General features: G+C 34.1%; 3 protein-coding genes across 3 annotated transcripts; 2 read left to right on the top strand and 1 right to left on the bottom strand.

Annotated features, from left to right (window-relative positions):
* Positions 1-253: 253 nt before the first annotated feature.
* LOC116115975 (coiled-coil domain-containing protein SCD2-like) lies at positions 254-12,818 on the top strand. The gene is made up of 21 exons (XM_031402096.1): positions 254-596; positions 974-1,117; positions 1,529-1,666; positions 2,065-2,181; positions 2,571-2,720; positions 3,650-3,799; positions 4,577-4,732; positions 5,341-5,618; positions 6,217-6,292; positions 6,537-6,578; positions 6,938-7,000; positions 8,219-8,260; positions 8,355-8,465; positions 8,559-8,619; positions 9,726-9,839; positions 9,985-10,106; positions 10,514-10,574; positions 10,898-10,939; positions 11,208-11,248; positions 12,091-12,217; positions 12,706-12,818. The coding sequence occupies exons 1-21, from the start codon at positions 300-302 to the stop codon at positions 12,816-12,818; spliced, it is 2,445 nt and encodes an 814-aa protein (XP_031257956.1). The 5' UTR covers positions 254-299.
* Positions 12,819-15,807: 2,989 nt separating this feature from the next.
* On the top strand, positions 15,808-18,436 carry LOC116115977 (protein CANDIDATE G-PROTEIN COUPLED RECEPTOR 2-like). Its single transcript, XM_031402097.1, has 6 exons — positions 15,808-16,202; positions 16,803-16,994; positions 17,343-17,505; positions 17,592-17,694; positions 17,791-17,872; positions 18,028-18,436. Exons 1-6 carry the CDS (start codon positions 15,885-15,887, stop codon positions 18,103-18,105), a joined length of 936 nt encoding a protein of 311 aa, XP_031257957.1. The 5' UTR covers positions 15,808-15,884; the 3' UTR covers positions 18,106-18,436.
* Positions 18,437-19,459: 1,023 nt separating this feature from the next.
* Positions 19,460-21,417, bottom strand: LOC116115978 (acyl carrier protein 1, chloroplastic-like). Its single transcript, XM_031402098.1, has 4 exons — positions 21,261-21,417; positions 20,590-20,700; positions 19,989-20,111; positions 19,460-19,801 (listed from the first exon to the last, which is right to left on the bottom strand). The coding sequence occupies exons 1-4, from the start codon at positions 21,303-21,305 to the stop codon at positions 19,673-19,675; spliced, it is 408 nt and encodes a 135-aa protein (XP_031257958.1). The 5' UTR covers positions 21,306-21,417; the 3' UTR covers positions 19,460-19,672.
* Between the last annotated feature and the right edge of the window lie 5,268 nt (positions 21,418-26,685).

Below are 26,685 nucleotides of genomic sequence, written 5' to 3'. Positions count from 1 at the left end.
AATTAAAGTGACCTATATACTCAATACTGAATAGTTGTAGAATCTTCAAAGATTCAGACCGTTAAAAGACCTCCTCATTTCTTTCCCTCCTTTGAGCCTTCACCATCGGATCGCCTTCTTTCGTTTTCCTCATATAATCATCTTTCATCCATCTCTAACAAAAACAAAAGAAATTATAATAATAATTAAATTAAATTAAATTAAAACACATTTCATTTGTTGTGATTTGATTTTACCGATTCTTTGTATTTCAAATTCCTTTCACTTTCCTTTCAGTTGCAAAGTTTAATTAATTGGCTATGGACCGTAGAATGAGGCCGGCGGCGTACATGCGGCAAAAGAGCGTAGCGGCGCCGTCGTCGCCAGTGTCGCCACACCGGCACACACGCTCAGGATCAGCTGGCGTGTCGAATGTGAGAAAAGCGCAAACGAAAGCCGCGGCACAACGATTGGCTGCCGTGATGGCACACAAACCATCTGATCATCATGAGAATGACGACGAAGACGACGAAGACGATCATTCTCATGATTATAGCGGCATTGGCCTTGCCGTCACTGGTGGTAGAGCAATGCAGTCGGGCTCGCGGTCTCCTTTGGTAAAATAATTAGCACATTTCTTTTAGATCAGATGGATATTCAAAATTTCGCAAAAATTACTATAAAGTTCAATATAAGAATTATACCAGATTGAGATGTAATGCAAAATGTTAGCAGTTTCAAGATTCAAGTTTGTCGAAGATTGGATCTCTTGGATTCGAAATTTGGCTCACATCAAGGGGAAATTTATAAATTTGATAATAATAATTAAAAAAAAAATTATTAGAAAAAGCTTCAAATGAAGCAATAAGAACAGAGTTTAGAGATGCAATGTTTAGTGTGTTTCTATCAGCCATGTGTTATGAATTCTACCTGTAGAAATTATAGTTGTTTTTTGGCTGAAATTTCCCTTGATTTGAAGATAAAATGACTGCAGACCAGACCCATGCCTCAAAGGCGTAATCAGGTGATGAACCAACCAGCTGAAGATGACAATGGTGAGGCCTATGATTATGGCTTGGTCACTAGTGCGAACATTGGGCTGGGTGGGGGAAGAGCAATGCGAACTCGCTTGCCTATGGTAATTAAAATTTATAATTGTTACGAATATTGTTCTGCATTCCTAGCTTTTACTATTGTAAGCTAATTTTATGAAGCAAAATGAAATTTTATTCCACAAACAATTCTGTAGATACCAGTCTCGGGATGAAATTCAAAGAAACATAGTAACTATATATAATAACAGTTAAAATACTGTTATATTCACATTGAAACATATTTGTGATACATTATATTATAATTTGACATGCAAGGCCCCATTTAGTACTGGACTAGTAGATTGAATGAATTCAAATATTGTCAGAGATTTAGTGAGTGCCAATTCTAAAATTTGCATGGCTGTACATTTTAATTCCTCTATGCTCTTTTAATATGCTTGCTTGAAAATTATATTACATTATAGTTCTTTTTTTCTTTAATAAATGTAATGCAGACCCAAACTACGCCTCAAAGGCATAGACAAGAATCAACCAATGAAGACAATAACGAGAACTATGATTATAGTAGGGTGAGCGGTGGAGCGAGTAGTGGACTTGCTGCTAGAAGGTCAATGTGGGCACCTCCTGCTATGGTATCTGTTACAGATATTGCTTAAGATTCTTTGCTTTTTGTTGTGTTTATTAAGCTAATCCTATAGAAAGGCATGCATTTCAATTGACAAAAAATATAGTCAATACAGGAGTTTAATGATTCAAAGAACTAGTGTTGAAGCTGAAAGACTCTATTTCAGTAATGGTTAGTAATTCATAATATTGCTTAATACGGATACATTCTGTTACAATTGAACACACGTGGGCTCCTTTAGGTTGAATTAATTCATATGTTGTTATGAGGTTTACAATCACTACTAAATTCTAAAGTTTACATTGATGAGTGTTTCAATCCCTTTGCGCTCATTTAGTTTGCATGCCTGGAAATGGATATTACATTCATATTGGTTCTTATATTGACTTACATAGTAAAGTACAGACCAAACCTACACCTCAAAGGCATAAACAAGTGATAGAGGATGACGACTCTGATGACAACAACAGTCCGCCAATTTCTGCATTCGCTAGAAGGGGCCTGCGGTCACCCCCTCCTAAGGTAACCATCATGAATATATATTTAGATTCTTATACTGTGTTGCTAAGGTTATTTGTACACGAAGCATTTTCTAAATTTCAGTCAACAAGCAATTTTGATTATCTTTCAGTCTACTATTACTAGTGCAAAGAAGTATAGTTGAAGTTAAATTGTTCTTTTATACTAATAGTACTTATGGTATCGTTACAATTACATATAAGCTGGTTGGTGATGTAACGTGTTATAATTTTATGTACATCACTTGATTTAGTAGTGAACTCATAGGCTGAACTAATGCTGGAATTGATATGTATTGCATTTTAACCATTTATTCTCCTATAGGTCGCATGCTTGGAAATCAATATTGTTTGCATATATGCTCTTACATTGATTTACACTATGAAGTGCAGTCCAAAATTTCTAAGCAAGAGGCAGCAAATGAAGATCATGATGAGGACAATGATTATAGTAGGTTGAGCAGTAAAGGAAGTATTGGGGTTGCTGGTGGAAAGTCTAAGCAGTCGCCCACACCTTTGTGGTCACCCATACCTATGGCAACTGTATGTGAATATTAATTTAGATTATTGGCTTATATTATGTTTGATAAGCTAATGTTGTTGAGGAAGCATAAATTTCAGTTAGCAAACAATATTTTTTGAATACCAGAGTCTTGTGATGAAAAGAAATAAAGTTCAACCTCAAATAATTAAATTTAAGAGTGAAGATAGTATTACATCGGTATTGAATATTTTATGTGAGAATCTCTTTTGTGATGAACTTTTTTGGCCCTGTAACATTGGTGCTATGGATCAAATGGATCCACATATCATTATAAACTTTTTTATCACTATTTTAAAGTTTAAATCACTGCACATTTTTCACCCCTTTATGCTCCTTTAGTCTGCATGTGTTGAAATTAATACCATATTCGTATAAGTTTCCATGTTAACTTACATGATAAGGTGCATACCCAGACTAAACCTCAAAAGAATAAGCAGGAGATTAGAAACCAAACAATTAAGGAAAATAATGTGTGGATTATGATTATAGCCAGATAAGTGGCATTGAGAGCATTGAGTTTACTAGTGGAAGATCCACACAATCACCTTCACCATAGTAACTGTATATAAAGCTACAGAAGACACATAATTATTAATCAACATACAATTTAATCCAAGACTTTAGTGATGCAAAGAACTGTGGTTGAAGATTAAAAAAAATAATAAAAAATAAAAAAAAATCCTATCCTATATAGTAATGATTCTTTCAAATTCATATTGAAGCTTGTTGATGATGTATTGTTATAATTTAATTCATAAAGTCATTTGAAGTGGACCAATAGACTAAATCGATTTGCATAAGTTTTGTTATCACCCTTTCATTCTAAAACTTATATTGCAGGGCATTATAACCCCTTTATACTTCAATTGCTTGCATAGAAATTTCACATCTTTATAGGTTCTTATATTGACTTAATAATGAAGTGCAGACCAAAAGTACACCTCAAAAGCTTAAAGAGGAGATAATGAACCAACATATCAACAGGGAAAATAATGAGAAGTATGATTATAATTTGGTGAGCAGCACGACAAGAATTGGACTTACTGGTGGAAGGGCACTACGGTCACCCTCTCCTGTGGTAAATGTCTATAAATGTTGATATGGATTCTTAGCTTGAATTATGTTTGTTATGCCTTTTTTTTTTATTGGTGGTGGGGGGGTGGGCTGTTATAATATGCATAACTTTGCTTTCATGAATTTGAGAGCCTGTGATGCAAATAAATATAAAAGTTGAAGGCTTGAAGCTGAAAAGATTATGCTTTATAAATAAAATATACAGTTTCATCCATGGTGATGCTAGTCAATGACTTTGGAGTTTGGNGCACGACAAGAATTGGACTTACTGGTGGAAGGGCACTACGGTCACCCTCTCCTGTGGTAAATGTCTATAAATGTTGATATGGATTCTTAGCTTGAATTATGTTTGTTATGCCTTTTTTCTTTATTGGTGGTGGGGGGGTGGGCTGTTATAATATGCATAACTTTGCTTTCATGAATTTGAGAGCCTGTGATTCAAATAAATATAGAAGTTGAAGGCTTGAAGCTGAAAAGATTATGCTTTATAAATAAAGTATACAGTTTCATCCATAGTGATGCTAGTCAATGACTTTGGAGTTTGGAAGTAGTTGTAGCGAATCCCATTGATCAAGGTGCACCATAGAACAAAAGTGTTCTGGTCAGAAATGTAGAAATACTACATAAAAACATGTTTATTGAACTATTTTTTTTTTTCTTTTATCATCTTGATTCTTCTACTAGTTTTTATTGTGTTTTAAAACTTATGTTTTTGCATGCACGGAAAATGATTTCATGAGCATAAAAATGGTCATATGTTCTCTTATGTTATAAACTGCAGAGCAGAACTGTAGCTCAAAAACATGCACATATGGTAGCAAACCAAGTGTTGGATGAAAATAATGATGATAACCACTCTTATGCTTCTAGCTTGGCAAGTGGCAAGGAAAGCATTGGTCATGCTGGTGGAACGGCAGTGTGGTCGCCTTCTCCTACGGTAGAGACTCTATTCTTGTTTAATTTGTGTTCTGTCAAGTTACTATTACAAAAGAATAATTTCGGGAAATTTAAACTGTTTCTATGAGAATCCATCTATTGACCCTTATTACATGAATTCTTGGAACAGAAATACAGTAGCTGTAGCTTAAGGCTTTCCTGAGTTATATTTTAAATTTGGATCTATGACAGTTTAATAGTTAATAATTCTTATACCAGAAGCTTGTAGGATAATGTGGTGTCAATAAGCAATTCAAGTACATGATATATATCAATGTTGTCCGGTCTATTGGTCAAATTCAAAAATCTTGTTTTTCTAAGGCCATGTGCACAGCATTATGATAATTTAGCATTGGCAAAATTAGGATACTGTATAATCTGAAGTTGGTCAATTTAGGATTCTATGACCACCTTTGTTTACTTAGTATCCAATGTTTATCATTTAACTACTACGTGCTTTCATGAACATTTCTATGAATGATGTGGAACTGGCACTTGGTGTGTTCCTGGAGTTGGCTTCTTGTACAATTTTTAGATTGTCTTTTAACTTTTTAGAAGTTCACATTACTAGAGTAAATCTTACTTTCAGATTTGTGTTGTTTCTACTAGTCTGTTGGCACCAATCAAGAAGAACATGCTGCCGCACATTCAACATCAAGTGCACAATCATATTTATCCATGAATTCTGTGGAACAACCATCACTGGCTCATTCAGTTGAACGACCATTGGAGTCCATCAACTCTGTAGAACAACCTCTACCTGCACATTCCACAATGACTAGTCAATCATCTCAATCAACCAATTCCATTGATCAATCTCCTTCCAAAGTCAAAACAATCCCTTCTGGCACCAACAATGTACCTGAGGATAACCAAAGGGTTAAAAGGTATCTTGTTGTTCTAAACTTTTTTTTAATTTTACAAGAGTGATTATATTGTTAACATCATTATATCCCTTTTCCTTTGGGTAAGGTTTGAATCTAGTAATGTTTTGGTTTTCACTAATATTTATGCATCATGTTGATTTTTCCCTTCATCTTTTTATTGAAGTTTAGATAATATGATAAAAAAATAAAAGTAATTAGTATTTTTCCCTCAATTTGAAGTTACTAATTTTGCTTCATAAGATATTCTATTCATAAATGCTAGAGTAATGTTTTCAGAAAGAATACATTCTGTAAAGAATCCATACATTTGTTTGGGATTCTTTAGCTACAGATATGAGCAGTCCATGTCTTCATATTTTATTAATATAACCTTTAAGGGCAGTGCTGTTCCTCGGTTAATAATTATGCATGTAATAATATACTTCTTTTTCTGTAAGTGATAGCCACAGTTTCCTGTTATTAGTTGCAATTCATGTAATATTAAAGGTTAAGATGTTCTAGCTGATTTTAATTACACATGATCTCCAGTTTGGGTTCTTTAGGCATTTTAGTAAATACTTTTTCTATCTATACTTTTTCGTGGTTTGTCAATAAGCAGATATTCAATAGATTTTGGAAGTACAAATTTGAAGGAAGCTTTTCCTGAGCATTCTGCTTCTGCCCTAGAAGATGAGGTATGCCCTTTTCAACTTATAGAATATGGGCTTAATAGGTTCAAAGTTTGCTGGTTCTTTAATTATAGTATTATGTAGTTGCTCACAGAATTTCAATCTTTATCTCTTCCTTTTTAAGATTATTTTTATTTAATTTAATTTGATACCCCGCATATTTTACTTAACAGGTTTTGCATTCGGGAGCCCTGAGAATAGTATAATTTTTTAGAATATTGCACTAATGAGGTCTGAAATTTTTTGGCAGGTGGATATTCTACAGGGAGAAAATGAAAGTTTACTTCAAAAGGTGATTCCATTTTTATTTTCTAGTTGATATTATTGTGCAAGTGTTTGAATTTGGTTTGGTTGTATAAAAAGTTAAATTGTTAAGAAGAATCATATTTTGCTTGTGGACGTTAATTTTGTCCTTTGTGTCTTGAAGAACTGAGTGAAGGTGTTGCAACAATTATCTCCAAATGAATAGACATACTCAAAAAGAGTAGTAATGTTGATATTCCTGTTGCAGCACCATTCAGTAACTCAGTCAATAAAAGATGCTATCCGGAATGGCAGAAAATATTATTTTTTCGTGGAGTAATATTGGTGCTTAATTTTTTATAATGTTTTGGCAGTCCATCCTGATATAACTGATTTGTACCTCCTCAGCTTCAACATGCAGAGGAGAGATGCGAGGAAGCAGAGGCAAGAGCTCGGCTGCTTGAGACACAGGTAATCTTTTTATGTAAAACTGAAATTCCTTAGGGTCTGTTCGGATACCTTTTTGTCTGTTTTATTTTCATTTTATTGCATAGGAAATCATAAAATCTGCGTTCGTATATTGTTTTGTAAAATTGTATCCGGCAAAAAGGGAGAGTTTGGTGGCCTGCAGAGAGAACAGAGAAGACAATGCCTGCTATTGAATTAAAAAATCATTTATTTTGTTTTTCTTTTCACTTCTATTTATTACTTCCAACCAAAATTTTGCTTTCAAAATAAGATATTTAGCAAAAATTATAAACGGAAACTAATGATTGACATATTTAATACAAGTTCTTCGAACAAAATAAGTGATAATTTGAAAGGGCTTTCATCAGTTATGGAAGTAATAAATTTTGTATTTTTCATTCTTCTTTTTCTATATTTTCAAATAAACATGTCAAATGTGTTTTTTTTTTTTTTTTTTTTTGGGTCTTTCCCAATCATTTTTAATATTTTCAAAAATATAGGAAATAAATACACAAAATTAATAAAAGAACACGCCCTTAACTTCTTTACTGTGTTTAGTGGGATATATGGTTTTATTTGTTCCATTAAAATAGTCTTTGCTGAAAGTGTGGGTAATTGAGTTTTTAAATTCATGATGGTAACAAGGCTCCTAAGTGGTATGTTCCATTGTTGCTTTAAAATGGAAGCAGACTGAAGAAAAGGTTTAGCATATTTTTTTAATAATTTTGCAATGGTATTAATCACTTATAATTCCAGAAGTAATTACGTTATTTCCAAAGAATAAGGGTATTCCTTCCTAATACTTTCAAACTCTGTGTTACAGTCAAGGCCTTCATTTTTTGGTTTGTGGTTTTTCTATGCCTCAAATTTTCATTGATGGGTTCTATTTCAACAGTTTAGTTCCTTTGATTTTCATATTATCATTTATTTAGTTTATTTTTAAGGTTGCTACTCTTGGAGAAGGTGTAACGTTAGTGAAATAGTTAACATAAGATTTATACTCAGCTAAAATCTGCTCTTAACATGTTTCAGTATGCTCAAGTATATTTTTAGTGAGTCAATGTATATTTAATAGTGCGAACCTATATGCATGTGTTGTGAATCAAGCTCAAGAATCATATGTCCAGATATATGATTACTAATGCATTATTATTTGTAATTTATATGTTCATGTTGAAGTTACACTTGAGAATGGCTTGCCAACATGGTTTCTTTTTACAGGCTGGTTCGAAAGCTGCTGTGCAGACTCATGGTGGTAACATTGTATGGTTTTCCTTTTATTTCAATTTTCCCCATTATTTGATGTTTCATACCAATTTATCACTGTACTTACAGTAAAGTTATTGAATTGTGTTAGAATGCTAGGAGTGAGGCAACATATGCTCTGGAGCAGCTCCGTGATGCTGAGGATGAAATTAGATCACTACGGGCCATGACTCAGAGACTGACACTGACGCAGGAAGAGATGGTTTTGATATTACTCCAATATAGCATGTCTAATTTCGTTTCATTCTTGTACTTCTTTATGTCATAGTTTTGTGATATCTAGTTCATATATTAGGAAGAGGTGGTTTTAAAGAGGTGTTGGCTTGCCCGCTATTGGAATTTATGTGTTCAACACGGTATATTCATTTTCTCAAAATTTCTAATCTTTTAGATATGTGTTTTACATGTGTTGCTTATTTGTTTGTCTATACACAGAATATTACATTAGGTACATGCATAAGTCATATGCTAGCTTTGGTTGATACCAATTTAATGTTCCCATTTAGTTCCACAGACCTATATATCTTCAATTTTGGATTGAACTGAATTATTGTCTGAGCTCAATGATATCAACATTGTATAGTATATTCAACTTCAGAAAAGCTGAGAGCTTAAAATCAGGTTCCTACTTGTTGACCAATTCTAAGTGTGCACGCATATTCACACTGCCTCTCACATGCCTCTGGTACATGACTAGTTCTAAGCTAAAAGTTCATTCCAAAGGAATTGGAAGCCATTTCTCCCGGAAGTTGCTTTCAACAACACCTAATTTAGTAATGAAGGAAACATGCTACCATGATAGTAATATTCTGTGTATTAGCAGTAAGTTGAGAAAGTGGAATGAGTTCATTTGAAGTTGTTAGAAGCTTCCAGATTTCCCTTTTGGATGAAATGATAATAAACTAACCATGTCCTTAAAAATATGGTTGAACTTATTCTGAAGACTTCACTTTCAAAATTATTTCCAGTTAAAAGCTCTTTTAAATATTGCCGATGTCTGAGTCCGTGCAAATTAACGGTCTTGTGAGTCTGGATTTTGGAGTATCTGAGTCTCACTTACCTTTTTTTTTTTTTTTTTTTTTCCTTTTAATTAAGAAAATTTACACTTTGATTAGATTAGTAAAAAAGTTTGGAGATACAATTGTGGACTAGGTGTCTAGAGAGAATCAAAATTTCAGTGGAGGGAAAACAAATCTGGACACCTATTGCTTTACATGGGTGGTAACATACAATTGTTTATATTGATAAAGTGGGCTTAGATAGAACTCACTCCCAAACGCTAGTTCAAGGGAGGAGAGAGCTCAATCACTTATGTACACCATAACAACCCACTATTGAGGCGATGTGAGACAAATTCAACTTCTAACATATATCACATACGAGTATTAATAAGTTGGATTGCTTTGGACGACTAAAATTTTCTTTTACAACTTGTTTTAAGGTCAATACAATTTCTTGACAGGCATCCTTGCGGACTTTGCTAGTGAGAAGTATGAATACTGGTCTTCATTTGCACCTCTTCCTGATGAAGTTGTAATGGCTGCTGGGCAAAGAGCTAAAGAGGAAAAGTCATCAGGTAAGAATTGCTCCAGATATATGCAATTTAATTTTTTTTAGTACCTTTGTTCCTTTCCAAGGGGGTGGGGGTGGGGGTGGCAGTAATAGGATTGTGAAGACCTCAGGTATACTTACATTCTTTCTTTTGTTTCCTTGCTGAGCAGAGGCCAGTAATGCAGAGGAAAGAGAAAAAATTCCACAGGACTTGAAAGAACAGTCTGTAGAAGGAAATATTGAAAGTATGCTTTTAGTGGAGAAAGGTCTGCGGGAACTGGCCTCATTAAAGGTTTCCGTCTTATCCTTGCATTTGAAAACACTGTAGACATTAATGTATAGGAATATCGGATCATATGTCTTTCCATTGATGCCATTATGCATTTAGCTGTAGTCTCTTGGAAATCTTTCAGATGATGAGGGCATAAATACTCTGTTTTGTGTTGCCATTCATGCTTTGACTTAATGCAGTGTCCGACACATATTTTTTGTGTATTGATTCTTTTATCACATGCGATTTTGTCTCTTCTCTCAGTCAACCAAGGAGAGTTATATATGCTTTTCTGAAATATGAATCTTGCTCCAGAGCTCATTTTTAAAAAAGCAGTTAAAGGAATGACAAGATGCAATTGATGTGATTTGATATATATTAACGAGTTGTTCCTTCTAACTAGTTCTTGATGAAATCATTTTATGAAGGTAGAGGATGCCGTAGCACTTGCCATGGCACTCCATCGACACCCAAATCAGCTGAAACTTGGTATGGATTAACTATCTGTCTTAACTTCTATTTCTCTCATAAGTTAGCCCATTGCTATGATTACAGTCTGGAAAGATTCTCCATCAATTTACTTGCATACCTTGGATATTAGAATTATATACAGTGTATTATGAAATTGTAGCGAAGGTTTCTTTGCTTGGAGCTGCATACTGGTTTGGATACTTTTCTTCTAAGATGATGTTAATCTATTAATCCGCTTGCAGTTACTTAGATTTTGATTCTATGTTTTTCTTTTATCATGATTAACAACTCAAATCCGGTGGCTTGACAATTTCATTCTTCTCTTGTAATTCCATGTGTAGATGAAGTGAAACTACCAACTGAGGGACAGTTTGAGGCATTTGGTAAGTTCATCATTATCTAAGAAATTTTTTTTACTGTTATCAGTTGTCTTCACATATGTTTTATGATTTAGAATCAGTTGGAGTAATCACTGTAAGAAGTACTTGAGTTTGTCTAGTAGCACGGTTGCTGTTTTTTATTTTTCCTATGCGCTTTTATATAATTTTATTTACTAGCCACTATCAACTTTCTTTCTCATATTACACAATAAAGTGTTATCTTTGGACGATGGTTATATGAACTTATAAAAGGATATACCTTTATTTTCAGCATTGAGTCAAGAGGAGTCTGAAGATACGCGCTTTAAGCAGGTATGGATAATTTTTCTTCTCCAATTTTTCAGAAATTTCTTGGGTAAAAATTAAATTGATCGTTTACATTTTCTCTCTTATGAGTAGCTTCTATTCCTGTGATCTCTAGCTCTGGTCTTTCCCTTAAAGAGTATCTTAGAAAGCAGTTCTATAAAATTTATATCAAGTGCTTTACAAATCAGTAAAACTAAAGGAATTTCAATGATCTTGCTGGTTAAGGTCCTTGAAGTATCCTAATGTAGACTTGATAGTGTAGGTAATGATCAGTAAAGTCTATTTGTTCATGTTCCAACAAGATCTTATGTCAAATGACTGGTGAACTGACGTTTAGCACCCATCTGTGCAAATGCAAGTACATTTTGCCAGCTTTTTGTTATTAGCAGGCTTCTGATTCTCAAAGCATGTCGATTGGTATATCCTGATTGTTAAAAAAAAAATGTGATGTTATAGAAGCATAAAAAATTGGCTCTAGTTTTTCCTACGAGGCAACTTATGTGAAATTATGGTCCTTGTGGAGAAAGATACATTACATTTCTGTCATGTTTGCTACTGTAATATATCTTAAGAATTAGACAATACAAAAGGGTTGTAGTAACGTAAAAGGTTATCAAATAGATCTGTCTAGATTAGGACTGGTACTGGGAACCTACAACTCATATAATTTTTTTTCGAAGTAAAATGATTGGAGAAGTAGGGATCTTTTACATGTTTCTTGGCATGCAAAAGAGGTCTGTGTTGAGCTTGTATCTTTTCGAGTTTAATCTGTTTTTGTGGATGAAAAGTCTTAAGACAGTGTTTATGCTTAATAACTTCATGGATGCTTGTTTGATATGCTCATGCAGGCTTGGCTTACATATTTTTGGAGAAGAGCTAAAAACCATGGGGTGGAACCAGACATAGCAGATGATCAACTGCAGTTCTGGATCGAGCACAGCAATTGTTATTCCAGCTCCCATGATGCAGTTGATGGTACTCCCTCTCTCTTTCTTTCTGTATTTCTTGCCACAACACACCAGCTTTTACATACGCAACAATCTTCTTCCCAACTTAAAAAGACTATTTCTTTCAAGCCCGACAATCTGCAGAGTTGTCTTTCTTGTTGTTGACAAACAAATTTTCCAATTAACATTGTCTACTTGGAATGCGAAGTAGTTCTAGCTGACATCTACTCTTTGCTAGAAGTTAGAAAGTCTTATTAAACTAGCTGATCTTGAGGTCTATGATTGTTAAAATTCAGAAACAATTCCTCAAATTGTTATCAAAGGTTTTTCTTATCATGCTTTCAAAATTTCCGTATGAAAATTTTGCTTCCTACGACTATAACATTAAGAAATGTTACCTTCACACACAAACAATATAAACACTTCTTTTGGTATAGTGAAACCATTACACTTGGCATACAGCATAATTTGTAAGTTAAATTATTACTATTCATGATGGTTTCTTGTTATTTACAGTTGAACGAGGTCTTACGGAGCTCAAGAAGTTAGGCCTTGAGAGCAAACTATGGCTTGCAACTCGCAAAGGGCTTGAGCAAGACTTGAAATCACAGGAAGGGTCGGAATTCTAATGTGCGGTTAATATTTATTAAAATTAATTTGATCTTGTGAGAACCTCTCTCTCTCTCTCTCTCTCTCTCTCTCTCTCTCTCTCTCTCTATATATATATATATATATATATACCTTTTATGCGTGTAAGTTTGCTTGGTATGGTACCAAGTATCAAGCAAACATGAATGAACTTACTACATTTGTGCAAATATGTTTTATAGAGGTTGGAATTTGAGTAACTATTTTTTATTGCTTCCTCTGCTCATTATTATTGTTTTCCTTTTCCTGCCCAAGTGCTTTTATATCATAAGTACTTCTTCCAAAGGTATGATGGGTGCTTTTCCATTGAGCAGTGGAAATACTTCTCAGTTCCTACAAAATTATTTTTTCTATTTAAGCTCCTTAACACACGCTCACTCTCTTTCAGGTTAGGACATCTGTCCACTCTGTAGCAAAGCTTTTTCTTTTGTTATCCAATATCTTGCATTATATTACTACTGTAATAAAGCAAATAATATTTTAATTCAATGAATTTTACAAAGTTTAACCAATATCAATATTAATTATAAAAATAATATTAGAATAATATCATAAAAAATGTAATTAATATTATAATCTACCTCACAAAAGATGGATGAAAATATTTGACAAAATATTGTTATAATGGCAATTTGGTAATACAANCCTTTTTATGCGTGTAAGTTTGCTTGGTATGGTACCAAGTATCAAGCAAACATGAATGAACTTACTACATTTGTGCAAATATGTTTTATAGAGGTTGGAATTTGAGTAACTATTTTTTATTGCTTCCTCTGCTCATTATTATTGTTTTCCTTTTCCTGCCCAAATGCTTTTATATCATAAGTTCTTCCGAAGGTATGATGGGTGCTTTTCCATTGAGGAGTGGAAATGCTTCTCAGTTCCTACAAAATTATTTTTTCTATTTAAGCTCCTTAACACACGCTCACTCTCTTTCAGGTTAGGACATCTGTCCACTCTGTAGCAAAGCTTCTTCTTTTTTCTTGTTATCCAATATCTTGCATTATATTACCACTGTAATAAAGCAAATAATATTTTAATTCAATGAATTTTACAAAGTTTAACCAATATCAATATTAATTATAAAAATAATATTAGAATAATATCATAAAAAATGTAATTAATATTATAATCTACCTCACAAAAGATGGATGAAAATATTTGACAAAATATTGTTATAATGGCAATTTGGTAATACAATGTAAACCATTGGATTAAAAAAATAGAGAGATGAACTTTTGGTACACTCAACTCTCGAGTGGACAGATGTCCTAACTTGAAACTTGAAAGTGAGAGTGAGAGAGCGAGTCTTAGGGAGTGTCCCTCCCTAGCACTGCTCTTTAAGCCACATCCTATAAATAAAGGCAGATTTGGAGAAACGATAGATTGGTACTCAAAAGATTTTAAAAAGACAAACAAGTATCTTTCATTAGAGAAAAGACTAGAATGCCCTTTCAGAAAATTAGTTTATTTTTTTAATTATTTTTAGACCCGTTAAGTTTATTAATTCCATCAAATACCCCCAAAAAAAAGTTTAAAAATTAACAAAAACACCCCCATCCACCCATACTTGCCAGATTCTGACAGCCACCATCAGTGGTAGCCGGAATCTATTACAACGGTCTACGCCATCACCGAAAATGGCCAGTAGTTCACCGATCTAGCCTTTTTTCGGCCAGATCCATCACGGATATAGCCGGAAAAGGCCAGATCTAGCCGTCGATGACCGCAACACTCCATCTTTGGCAGTCAGCGACGGCCAAAGATGTGGCCGTCGTTGACTGTCAACGTTGGCCACATCTTTGGCCGTCACTTTCAGGCTAGATCTAACATTTTTCGACCAAATCCACTGTAGATCTGCCCGAAAAAGGCCAAATAGGTGAAATACTGGCCATTTCTGGTGGTGGCCGTCGGAATCTGGCAAGTATGGGTGAGTGGGGGTGTTTTTGTTAATTTTTAAACTTTTTTCTGGGGGTATTTAATGGAATTAATAAACTTAAGGGGACTAAAAGTAATTAAAAAAATAGACTAATATTTCTCAAAGGGCATCCTAGTCTTTTCCCTAATGGAAGGTACCTATTTGTCTTTTTAAAACATTTTGGGTACCAATCTGTCGTTTCTCCAACCTTGGGTAGGTGTAAGTTGTTTCCCCATAAATAAATAAATAAAATAAAATAAATAGATAAAAACTACTATTAATCTACCTCATGACTAAAGGCTTCGAAATCACCCAATTATATTTATATATATTTTTTTTTTGACCAAGATATGTGAACTAGTTTATGTGAATCTCAACTCTACGAGATTTATTAAACACTTTGCATTTAATGAAACTCAAATACAAGACCTCTAAAATAATTTAAAGTCTTATCATCCGATCACAAATCAAGTGATTACCCAATTTACTGTACTTTTAATCAAGAACAAAAATTGGCTGTTATGTTATGAGGATAAACAATGTATTGTCCTTTGTGATAAGGATCATAGATTCATAAAGGATAAGAGGAAACATAAAAGTGAATCTTTGGCCAAGAACCATGGCATTTCGCCCATTGTTTCACTCTAATCAAATTAAGGCCGTTGCAAAACCTAAAGAACTCTCCAAATTGAAACTCCTGAATATAAGACATGAATAGGATTTAACTTCTATTTTAATATAGAGAAAGAAAAAAGAAATAATTCGGCCGTCGTTAAGATAAAACATTAATTAAAATGATAATATTATATAATCAATAATCTTATATATAAAATTGAAATCCTAATTTTATAAATATAATAATCAAATGTTCAAACACCTCAAACTAACTCTCTAAGTTTACTTATATACTATACACAAACTGTCAAATTGTCCATCGTGGGTTTTTATTCTTAACTTAAACTTTAATAATGTAATAAAATTATATTAAAATAAAATTAAGTGCTTGTGGTTCACTATTAAACGACGTGTCGTTCTTAAACTCAAAATACAAACCATTCCGTTTATAATCTGAAAGACAGTTTGTTCACCAACTCTTCAAGGATTAGGTTTTCTGTGATCAATCGCAAAAATGCGAGCTCTTGAGGAAATTTCAAAACTCCCAATTTCTGCAATTACTCAATTACAAAACCCTAATTCCAATTCTTCTTCAACTTTCCAACACGGTCCGGTTCTTGGCCCACAACTCTACAATTGGCTATTTCAGTGTCATGGGTTCTTACACAACGTCTTTTTGATTGTATCTTCGCTTCTATTTGTACTCTACTTGGCGTTTCAAGCCAAAAGGAGCTTCTTTAAATTATCCAATGGGCGATCCTCTATTATGATTGCTTATTATGGCTGTCTTTGGATTGTTAGCTTGCTCAATCTGGCTTGGTGTTGCTTTCAGGTTCGTAGGTTTCAATCACGTTTCCACATTTTCTTTTTCACTCTGTGGGTTTATGTATTTTATATATCAAATATTGAAACTTTTTTGTATTTGCCTCAGTTAAATAAAATAACATTTTGGAACTTGTATGCTTAAGATTCGAGTTGTGAGCTTTATTTTGTTTGATGGAGAGACTTGAGAAATCAGGAATGGTTACACTTTTGAATTGCATTTGCAGGGAATTTCTAGCTTTTGTGTGCTCTTATCTTGCTTGATGTCCAATTCTGTTTTAAACAATATAGTTGCTTTTCCATTTTGAAATATATTCAGCATGTCATTATGTTTTCATTCAATCTGCTGATAGGATAAGAGGGAAGTGTTAATATTAATAGACTTTGTTTGTCTAGTGTGTGTCTGCTTATTATGTGTCTTGAAAAATGAGACTGGCCTAGTCAGTGCCCATTTTCTCGGCCTATTGTCTCAGTTAAGATTAATGTAAATTGGTCTTACATGCTCTAAGGATGCTAAATCCCATGGCTGGTTGAAAGTTTATTATTTGAGTTTGATGCTGGAGTGCTTTATAGTCTATACCTTCTGCTTAAATTTTCTTTGCTGATGCAGGCATGGGAGTGCACTGCTGGGAAGGAAGTTCCATGGAATATCTTATCTTTGTTTACAACATCTGGAATGCTGTTTTTGGAAGTAAGCTTGCTGGCCTTTTTATTCCAAGGGAATTATGCCAGTGGGTCGGAAGCCTTAACACGGACTTTTGTTGTCTCAGGACTCATTTTAGGGTTGGATATACTTCTGAAGGTATTTCTTTTACTCCAAACCATTTCACCTTTCTTGTACCAAGATTTATCTATTGCTGACCATAGGGATACAGTAGAAGAAATATGATGACTTCTTTTATCATTAGGCTGTACTAAGTGCATACGCTTTAATATCCCAGGGTCCAGATTGTTGGGCCTCATGGAAATCCTAAGCATATTGGGTTGTATGTATGATGCATACGTGCTGAACCTTTTTATTTTATTTTATGTTTTTTGGTTGAAGAAACAAAGTTAAAACTTTTCTTTTTCATCTAATAATTATTTTATTGATGCATTGATATAATTTACCCTGGAAGTGATCTTTTTATTCACACAATTTCTCTTTCAGGCAATTTACCTTTTCGGGTTCGGGGTCCCTCTTTTCATTGACAGCTCTGATCATCCTCACCATGTGAAATGGGGTTTGTGGGTTGTCCATAGGCTAGTGCTTACTGCAGTGTATGGCCTCATATTGTTCATGTACCACTCTAAGTGGAGAGAAAGATTACCTGGTAAGTATGTTATATAGATGCATGTTTCGATTTTCATATGCCAATCTAATGCCCACATATGTTCGTGGTGTCTCCCTTTTATGCAGCAAGACCTGCATTCTACAAGTATATCATTATCATGTTTACCTTGAATGCGATGTCACTGTTTGCTTGCGGGCTTCTTGGGAATGGAGCTAGTTTTGGATTCTGGTAACTCTGCTTAATATTTATTAAAAAAAAAAATTTTTTTTTTGATACAATAGAAACATATCAGATGGCCTTATTAATGTGTAAAATCTTTTACAGGTTGTATGGTGCCACAATTGTTTGTTATCATGCCTTCTATCTTCCTCTTATCTACTTAACATTCTTGGCGGACTTTTTCCAGGTAATAAACATCATGCTAAATTGCAATTTTTTTTCTTTTTTAAACTTTGATTCTTTTTGGATTTGTGGTCATCCATGTTGTTCAGCACTTTTTTGAAATCAACTTACAATGTATTAGTATGATCATGATTGTTGGTTCTACTCTTGACAATGTAGGAGGAAGATTTGCATTTGGAGAATGTATATTACTCAGAGATGAAAGATGCTGGATTTTTTGATGGAGACTGGGAATGATGCAGAAGCAACTTTTTGAATCATGAGACAATCAGGTTATTAGAGTCTGTAAATAGAAGTAAGTAGATCTTAAAGGCAAAATGCCTGGATTGAAGAGATGCTTCATTAACTTTGTATGTACTTATGTTGCTTTTGGCAATCACAAATCTTATAATGTAGATTAGGTCTTGGATGTCCTATTATATATCATGGTGCCCGACTCTATTATTTGTGCTATGCATCAGTTCCGGGTCTCTCAGCTATGGTTTTTATTGATTTTTCTAAATGTGTAATTACTAATTAATAAATGAGGCTTGAAAAGTTCTTGAAAGCCTTAAAATAGTAGGAGTCATTTGTGCAATTGATATCATTGTGTCTGAATGCCATTTCCAGGTCTTATCTACTTTCTATGCCCTCTGGATTTAGTAACTTGGCTGTACATTGTCTTACTGTCCTTAATTTGGTCAAATCTCAAATGGTCAAAATCGCCAGTCTGATGCTACAACTTGAACTGGGAAAAGCTGGAATTTAGAATCTGCAGTGCTAGAGTTGCCTTCAAATATTTTGGCTGTGTTTGTTTTATTATTCAAAATACTATTCTATTTAATCTTATTCAAAATATATATTTGTTTCAATATTCTCAAAATCTAATTTTATTCTATTGACTCAAAAGGTTTAGATTTTTTTAACTTCTTAAGTTTGTTAATTTAACAAAATACCTTTAACAATAAAAGTTCATAAATTGACAAAAATACTCCCACTCACCCACATATTCCTGGCAATCGACCACCAATGTCAGAAGGCGGTCAGAATTTGTCAGAATAGAGCACAATCGGCTGGATGTGATTGATCGTGCGTTGGTCTAGTCTTTTCTGACCAAATCTATGGCCAAAGATCTAACTGTTAACGACCAAATCTGGCCATATCTGATCGTCAACGACGGCTTAGATATGGTCGGTCAGAAAATACCAGATCAATGTACTACCAGCTAGATCCAATCAATCATGCGTCATTCCAAATACTTTCATCTAACGATAATGACCGGTTGTCGACATTTAATGGGTGGGTGAAAGTAATTTTATTAATTTCAAAAGTTTAATGGTAAAAAATGTTTAACTAAATTAACAAATATTAAAGATTAAAAAATAATCTAAATATTTTTAAAAATGGTTTTAAAAAATTTACCGAACATATTTTCAAATTCAAATCATATCCTCGTAATAACAATTCAATTCAATTTTTTCAAAAATACTATTCTAAATACCATATCAAACACAGCCAAATTATTTTTAAATAATATTATATTTTTAATGTGTAATTAGTATTTGATTAGATGGTCCTGAATAACTAAATTAGGAAGAGTGACATCTATAAAAACAAAAAAAAATGAGAACTCTGCATAACTGATCTTCTTGACAGTAGGCATGTAAATATTAGCAAAAGCAGGTTTCAACTCTAAGCACAGCTTCATAATTTAAGTAAAATCCCAACCTAACTCCTGAATTTAGATTCAATTAACAAAGAACACGAGTTCACAAAATTGCAAATTACTTCATCTACGAGAGCCTCTTTCAACTAATAATTTATTCTAAGCTCCGTTGTTCTCAATGAGCTTCTCAATAAGATCTGCGGCATCCTGAACAGTTGCAATGGTCTGTGCGCTATCCTCCTCCACGCTGATACCAAATTCCTCCTCAAGTCCCATCACAATCTCAACCTAAAAAGTGGTTGAATTGGATCAAGTTACAGCACAAAACGCCCAAAAATACACTGTTGACCAATCCAAAGGCAATATAATACATGGAATATGTATCAAAAGGCAAAACTTTTTGCAGAAACCACTATAACACAGAGTTCGGGGCATAAGTTAACATGCAGAAACTTCATGGATAATAATTAGTTACCGTATCAAGAGAATCAGCTCCGAGCTCAGCAAATTTTGAATCACCAGCAACTAAAGAGTCCTCCGGTAGCGCCAGTTGTTTCTTTACTATTTTGCACACCTTATCCACTGTCTCTGGTTTGGCCTGTTCAATGGCAATGAATATACATGTCAATGTTTTTGTTTATAAACAAGAAACTAAATGCCACATGTGAATACTGAGAACTTGATATTCAAATAAGAATCACAAGGGTTTTGAAACATTGAGATGAACGAGTATCCACATATGGTGGGTAAAAGAACCAGAAAAAAAGTTTCTAAGGTTGGTGGATCTAACAAGAGAAACAAACCAGTGGCGATTTGAAGATATTTAGATAACATACTATGATACCATCGAAAAGATTTGAGAATTAACAGCATGATTGGAATCAAATATATTTAAGATGCTCCTTGTGATCACCATAAGCTAGGACGGAACCAACAATCAAATTATGAAATTACATAAAGAAAACAATCCACAATTCATATTATGCAAAATTATGTCCAAAATTAATCTCTTGTACAAAACTAATTCAGCACCCATAAAAGACAAGTAAAAAAATCAAGGATAAGGAGAAACATACAGCACAGGAAATCTGCAAGCGAGAAGGCAGTGGACGCAACTGAAATGAAAGGCTGCTTCTTCCTTGACTAGAAAGTGAAGCCAACTTCACACCAGATATCCTGCTTGTTGCCTGTCCCAATTGTTCAATGAAAAGACATTAACGATGGAATTGATACAAAGAATTACTAGGAGACCAATCCAATAGTGTAATTAAACTTTGTAATAAAAAATATACCATTCAACAAATTCAAACCAGTAATGAATTAACAATGACATGTACCCATTAAAATAATCATCTTTACTAATTCATTTTATTTTTTCTAGGGTAGTGATCATATTTACATGTTATGAAGCTGTGAAAATCTAAATAAAACAACACAAATTCAATTATTCAGAAAAATAATTTCCGATTCTCCAGAGAGGTAAAGACCAATTATTTCCTAAGAAGATAATCATTTAACATGCATATCACACTTAATTTGAGATTATGGAGTACCCAGATGAGAAACAACTGATACTACAGCAAACATATTAACCCATACGAGGTTTTTACACATAACAGCTAAATTGATCAAATCTCAACAAAAATGAAAAACCGCAGCTTTGAAATGGCTTAATAAGCAGAAATGACTTCAAAATGAGCAGAACCAAAAAAATAATAATAATAATAATAATAATTAGGGAAAGTACCAGGCGAGAGCGCATGGAGATCGAAGAACCAGTAGTGGCCGCCATTTCCAGAATTGGGTAAAGAGAGCGACGAAGAAAACAAAGTTGGCCAAGTTAAAGCGAAGATGTTGAAGTATTTATAGGCAGGTGGTTTTTCATATCGACAAGAATGTATTTTAGGGATTTATGGATTTACATGGGAGAATGGCTTCGTTACACCACCGGTAACGTAATAGCACATCATTCACCATTGGATTAAAATCTTTAGATAGCAAATAATGATTCAAAATTTCAATATAAATTATGATTAATACTAACGCTAAGCTTGTCATGTGTTCTAAAATATGAGATGTTCCTTGGCAGCTTTTTTTTTTTTTTTTTTTTCTTCAATTGAGTTATAGAATATGGGCCGAATGACATCCTCTCACCTGAAGTTCGCCCCAAATACAACGTGTATCCAAATGTTTCAAATGACAATTATCTACTTCTGTTAATATCTATCGTTAAGTTTAACTGAAGAATGATAGATGGAAAATTCAAAAATAATCTAAAGGTAATATGTCACTTTATCTCCTATGTAAAAAAAAAAAAAAAAAAAAAAAAAAAAAACCTACTCTCATCTTCGTCTCATTTCCCCCCTCCCCCTCTTCCTCCCATCATCATCTTCTTCATCTCTCGGTCAAAACAGCAGGGTGTGTTGATGATGGGGTCGAAAACAAGGAGTCGCCGAACATACATAACACGCAAAATTCGGTCAACTTTAAAGTATGTCAGAGGATCAACTAAAATGAGTTCTTTAAACTAGATGTGTGAATATTTGTTATCTTCCAATGAAGTGAACCTTCCTAAGGTATATCTAAAGCTTTCTAAGCGTAACGAGTGGGGGCTGACCCTTCTGAAACACTTTCCGAGCTAGTATGTGTGAATCCTTTACAAATTTGTGTTTAAAAGTAATTTTAACACCAAAACAAAAGAAATGAAAGCAAGAAGGCTCGGCCATGGAGGAGAGAATTTTAAGATCAAAATTTTGATCTAAAATTCAAAAGATGCATCTAATAGTGTTTCTGATTTCTTTATATAGTTAGTGGAATTTGGACAATTTTATTTTAGTCCAAAATTTCACATATACTCTGCAAGTATTCCTCCACTAGCCATATCATATTTTAGCTCACTATTACTAAATATTTAACATGACAATCATGTAAGATTTTCTCCACAAATGTGTTAATATATTTAATGCATGTCTCCGAATACCTTATGTAACTAGTCTAATTTAATTTCCCAAACTATTCTAAATAGTTCAAATTAAATTAGACTAAATTATTTTTCGCACACATTGTCCAGGATAACTTTTATCGGCTACCTAGGGGACCCATATGGAAATGTTGAATAACATGCTTCAACGTATTCGGCATCGTACCCCTTTATCTCACAAACGTAAGGTATCGAATGCGTTAGCATTGTCCGACTCCACTATAGGGACAACATTGCACTCTTGAATTAAAAATTATGTTTATCAGAAACTTTAATAATTTAATCCGATTAAATTATCTTATTAAAGTCTTTCCATTTAGTGATAGCTACATATATACCCTCATGGAACACCGACAACTGGAACTAGGACCCTATACCGATATACCCTTCCAGTTACATATTTTCCTTGCGACCAGTTTTACTGCCACTGAATTATAAATGTTTAATGAACACTTATCAAACGTTTGGCCAAGTCTCATCATTCAGGACCCTATAAAACCCACAAGACCTTTCGGAGTTATAAATTCCATATCTATGGAATAGTGTTCTCAGACTTATAAAGCTACAATCCTAATCAGCCAAGGTATTGATCCATTAAACAACAGAATCTCACCTTCTACTCTAATCAAAGACTATAGTCTACAAATCAAAGGTACATTACCCACTCAAGATTAAGATACATATGCCAAAGTTGCTAAGGTGTGAAGTTTATGTTTTCCATTACAGTAGTCACACAGAATTATAAACTTCACTTGGTCTAGTTCAATGTATATTGTATGCACAAGTGTCTCTGCCCTAAAATCCTCATTTTAATGATTCGAGATTCATCACCTCCATGGAGGCAAACAACACACCAACCTTGTTTGTCTAAACTGAGTGCCCAGTGTCGAACCAGTCATCAAGGTCACAAAATAGTTAGCGATAAGAAGGGTCGAATCCATAGGGAGCAAGACTATCGACCTAATGCATATTCGAGTTGAACAAAAGGGAAATTGACAAATTGATTAATTAAACTAAGGAAACTAACTAATTGCAAGAAATCAAAATTACCAACTAAAACACTATAATAACGGCGTTGTGCCTTCGGGTTTGGTTTGACCCAAGACTAACTCCCACAATTCCTTTCCTCACTCTTAGACTTCCTAAACCTATAAGGCTATGCAAATCACATAAAATGCCACTGGTTAAAGACTATCATGTCTCCCTGTCGTCTTATTCACAATCAATTAATTAAAGACTATCATGTCTCCCTGTCGTCTTATTCACAATCAATTAATTAAAGACTATCATTGACGAACCGAAAGCTCTAACAATTAAATACCACTAGTTGGTACAAAGCCAACAAGTACAACCTATCAACTTTGTATCATCTAATCAACCTATTACACAACGAATGTATTCATAGTAGAAATGATATTAAATGCTAATACAACTTGATTGCAATTAATATCGAAGCAATTTAAAGTCATAATCAATATTCAATAATCTCAAACCGACATTCATTTATGCAACAAGTTCAATTTCAATAAACGTTCTCCATGGACATACTCAATTTAACACATCAAGCATCAAAATAATATTAAAGCATCGCAAACAAACTGAAACAAAAGCAAATATAATCTGAATACAAGAAACTTAGCCGATTGTCCGATTGTCCAGGCTCAATCCAACTAGTCAAGAGTTGCCATGAGGAACTGTGGTCGCTGATCGAGGTCTGGCTGTCATCGTAATAGGCAACCGGGAGCTCAGCCACTCATGGTGGTGTTGACGATGGCTAGAAACAATGAAATGGTGTAGGTCATGGTGGAAAATAGGTAACCGGTATCTGGAAGATGTGGATTGTGGCCAAGGAAGACTAAGAGGTGCTGGGAAGATGAACGGTTGCCGGTAGTGGCGGTTCATTGCGATTGGTGGCGAAATGGCAAACGAAACTATTAGGAGGTAGAACAGGTGATACGAAAGATGGATTGGTAGCTAGGGAGACCAAAAGTCATCGGAAAATGAGCAAAACTGCCTAGAAGCCGAAGCCTGAGTGAAAACGAAGCGTCGTTAGTCGTTCTTTGCCAGAATCAGTGTGTGAATGCTTGTGAGAGATAGATCGACACAAAGGGAGGTGGATCGACGCCGAAAAAGGGGGAAACACCATTAGGAGTCGGAACATCGTTGGTGTGGGGTGAACGACAATGGAGAGTGGCTAGTCGGCGTGAGAAGGTGAAGGGTCGCTGACTTGGAAGATGAAAGGTCACTGTTCGGTGACCAAATGAAGTGAGGTTCTGTTTTGGAGGTGGCTGGCTACTCCATTTTTCGATTTCATTTTCTTTTTATAGTCAAAATGGTAAATATCATTTCAATCCCTGAATGATTAAAAAGTGACAAAATCAACCCTTGAAAATATGACATTTTACCCCCTGAAAAACATAAATGAGACAGATTCAACCTTAATCAATAAACCACAACTTAATATCGACTCACACACTCTCAAAAATCATTCCAAATATGCAACACTCGTAAGAAAACATTATAATGTGATTTTTCATGAATAAAATCATAATTTCATAAATTGTCTCAATATAAATTCAAATTAAATCATAACAAGGGTATTTTAATCATATTAATGGAGTCATTTTCATGACTCTTAACACTGAGCTCGTGTTTCATGATTGTGAACATAGTTTCAAGCTACCATAAAATCTCGTATCTCCCATATATGATTGTTTCATATAAATGAGGATTTTTGTTTCATATAAATGAGGATTTTATCTTATTCACTAGCTAAGGAACCTTTGACCATTGATGTATATACATATTCACATGTATTATAAAAGGAGATATAAGATGGCAATAAAACAATTTTATTTATATATATCAATTGTTTACAATATTTCAAAAAAACATGTACTCTTAAGGCGTAACCCCAATAGTTGGTTGCTTGGCCAGAAGCACAAGAAATGCTTCTAACCCAATCTCACAGTGAAGTGGCGATGGTGCGAAGACAGGTGCGGTAGATGAATATCCAATGTGCAGCTAACTAGAATGCGCTTACACAGTCACAAATTGCACGATTGTCGCGAAGATTAAGGAACGACAGTCACGCAATCAATCAATCCACAAGGCAAGCTCGGTACCACGTGACATGAAGCAAAATCAGCAAAAGAAAGCATTGTGACGACAAAGAGACGTAGCACAATCGAAAGCAAACACGATCTGTTCTACACAAGTGGCGGCAATGACCAGATGGTGTTGCAATGGCGTGATGCAAAAGAATACGAGGGCGACACAACTGTTTGTGGGGCTGATGGAAATCGTGTTAGCATAACAAGGAGCGGGTTGGGAGGGTGAGGGCTACAGTTGGGGATTGGAAAAGTGGCGAAAACCACCGACGGCAGTGCCCACTGTAGCCAATTGAGAGAAAATTCTCTCCAAAAAATTTTTCCTTCAGTTTTTAATTTTTTTTTTCTAACTTTTTACAATTTGGGTATGAAGTGTTTGAAATTTGCGGTGGTTTGTGGCAATGGTGATAGCTGTATTTAGTGATTCTACAGGCAAGTTTGGACTGGTGGAGGTCCAAGTGTAGGTAATGCAATTCGGATGGATGCGATTCCAGTAGAATAAGATATGGGATTTGGATTCAAAGAGAGAAATAGCATTTTTGTCTTTACAGTAGCTATCAATGTTAGATAACAGATTTTATTAATATATATTAACGAAAAGTGGGTAATTGTTGTTTTGAAACTTTTCGGATATAAAATTATCTTTAGGGCAAATTTCGAGTGGGAAGATGTCGCTCAACCTAGTATATTAGATGTTTGTTTTTTTAATATAGGAAAGAAAATGGTGTTATGTTTGTTTGATTAAATATGGATAATTTTCAAATATAAGATGTGTGTTTTAATTTTTTTTTTTTTTTTTTTTTGTCTTATTTGCAAGGTAACTTTGTCTTTTGACATATTATTTCATTTCATCCAACTGAAAACACTAAAGTCTGTTACTTAAAAGGATCAAAATGAAAGTGAAAAATAAAAGTGTCCTAAATTTAATAAAGCCTTTCATCTTTTTTTCTCGTTTACAGAGAGGAAAGAGAAGATAAAAAGAAAAATTGAATATTTTATTAAAATTTTCTCCCTTTTTAAATTATGTGTTTTGTGAAATGCATATTACCTCTCCTCCCCTAGGTTTGCATTTTTAAGCGATA

The sequence above is a fragment of the Pistacia vera genome, unplaced genomic scaffold (genome assembly GCF_008641045.1).
Source record: "Pistacia vera cultivar Batoury unplaced genomic scaffold, PisVer_v2 Contig758, whole genome shotgun sequence".
Taxonomy (NCBI): domain Eukaryota; kingdom Viridiplantae; phylum Streptophyta; class Magnoliopsida; order Sapindales; family Anacardiaceae; genus Pistacia; species Pistacia vera.
Note: the sequence above shows the minus strand (reverse complement) of the source record. Positions and strands in the feature narration are given on the sequence as shown.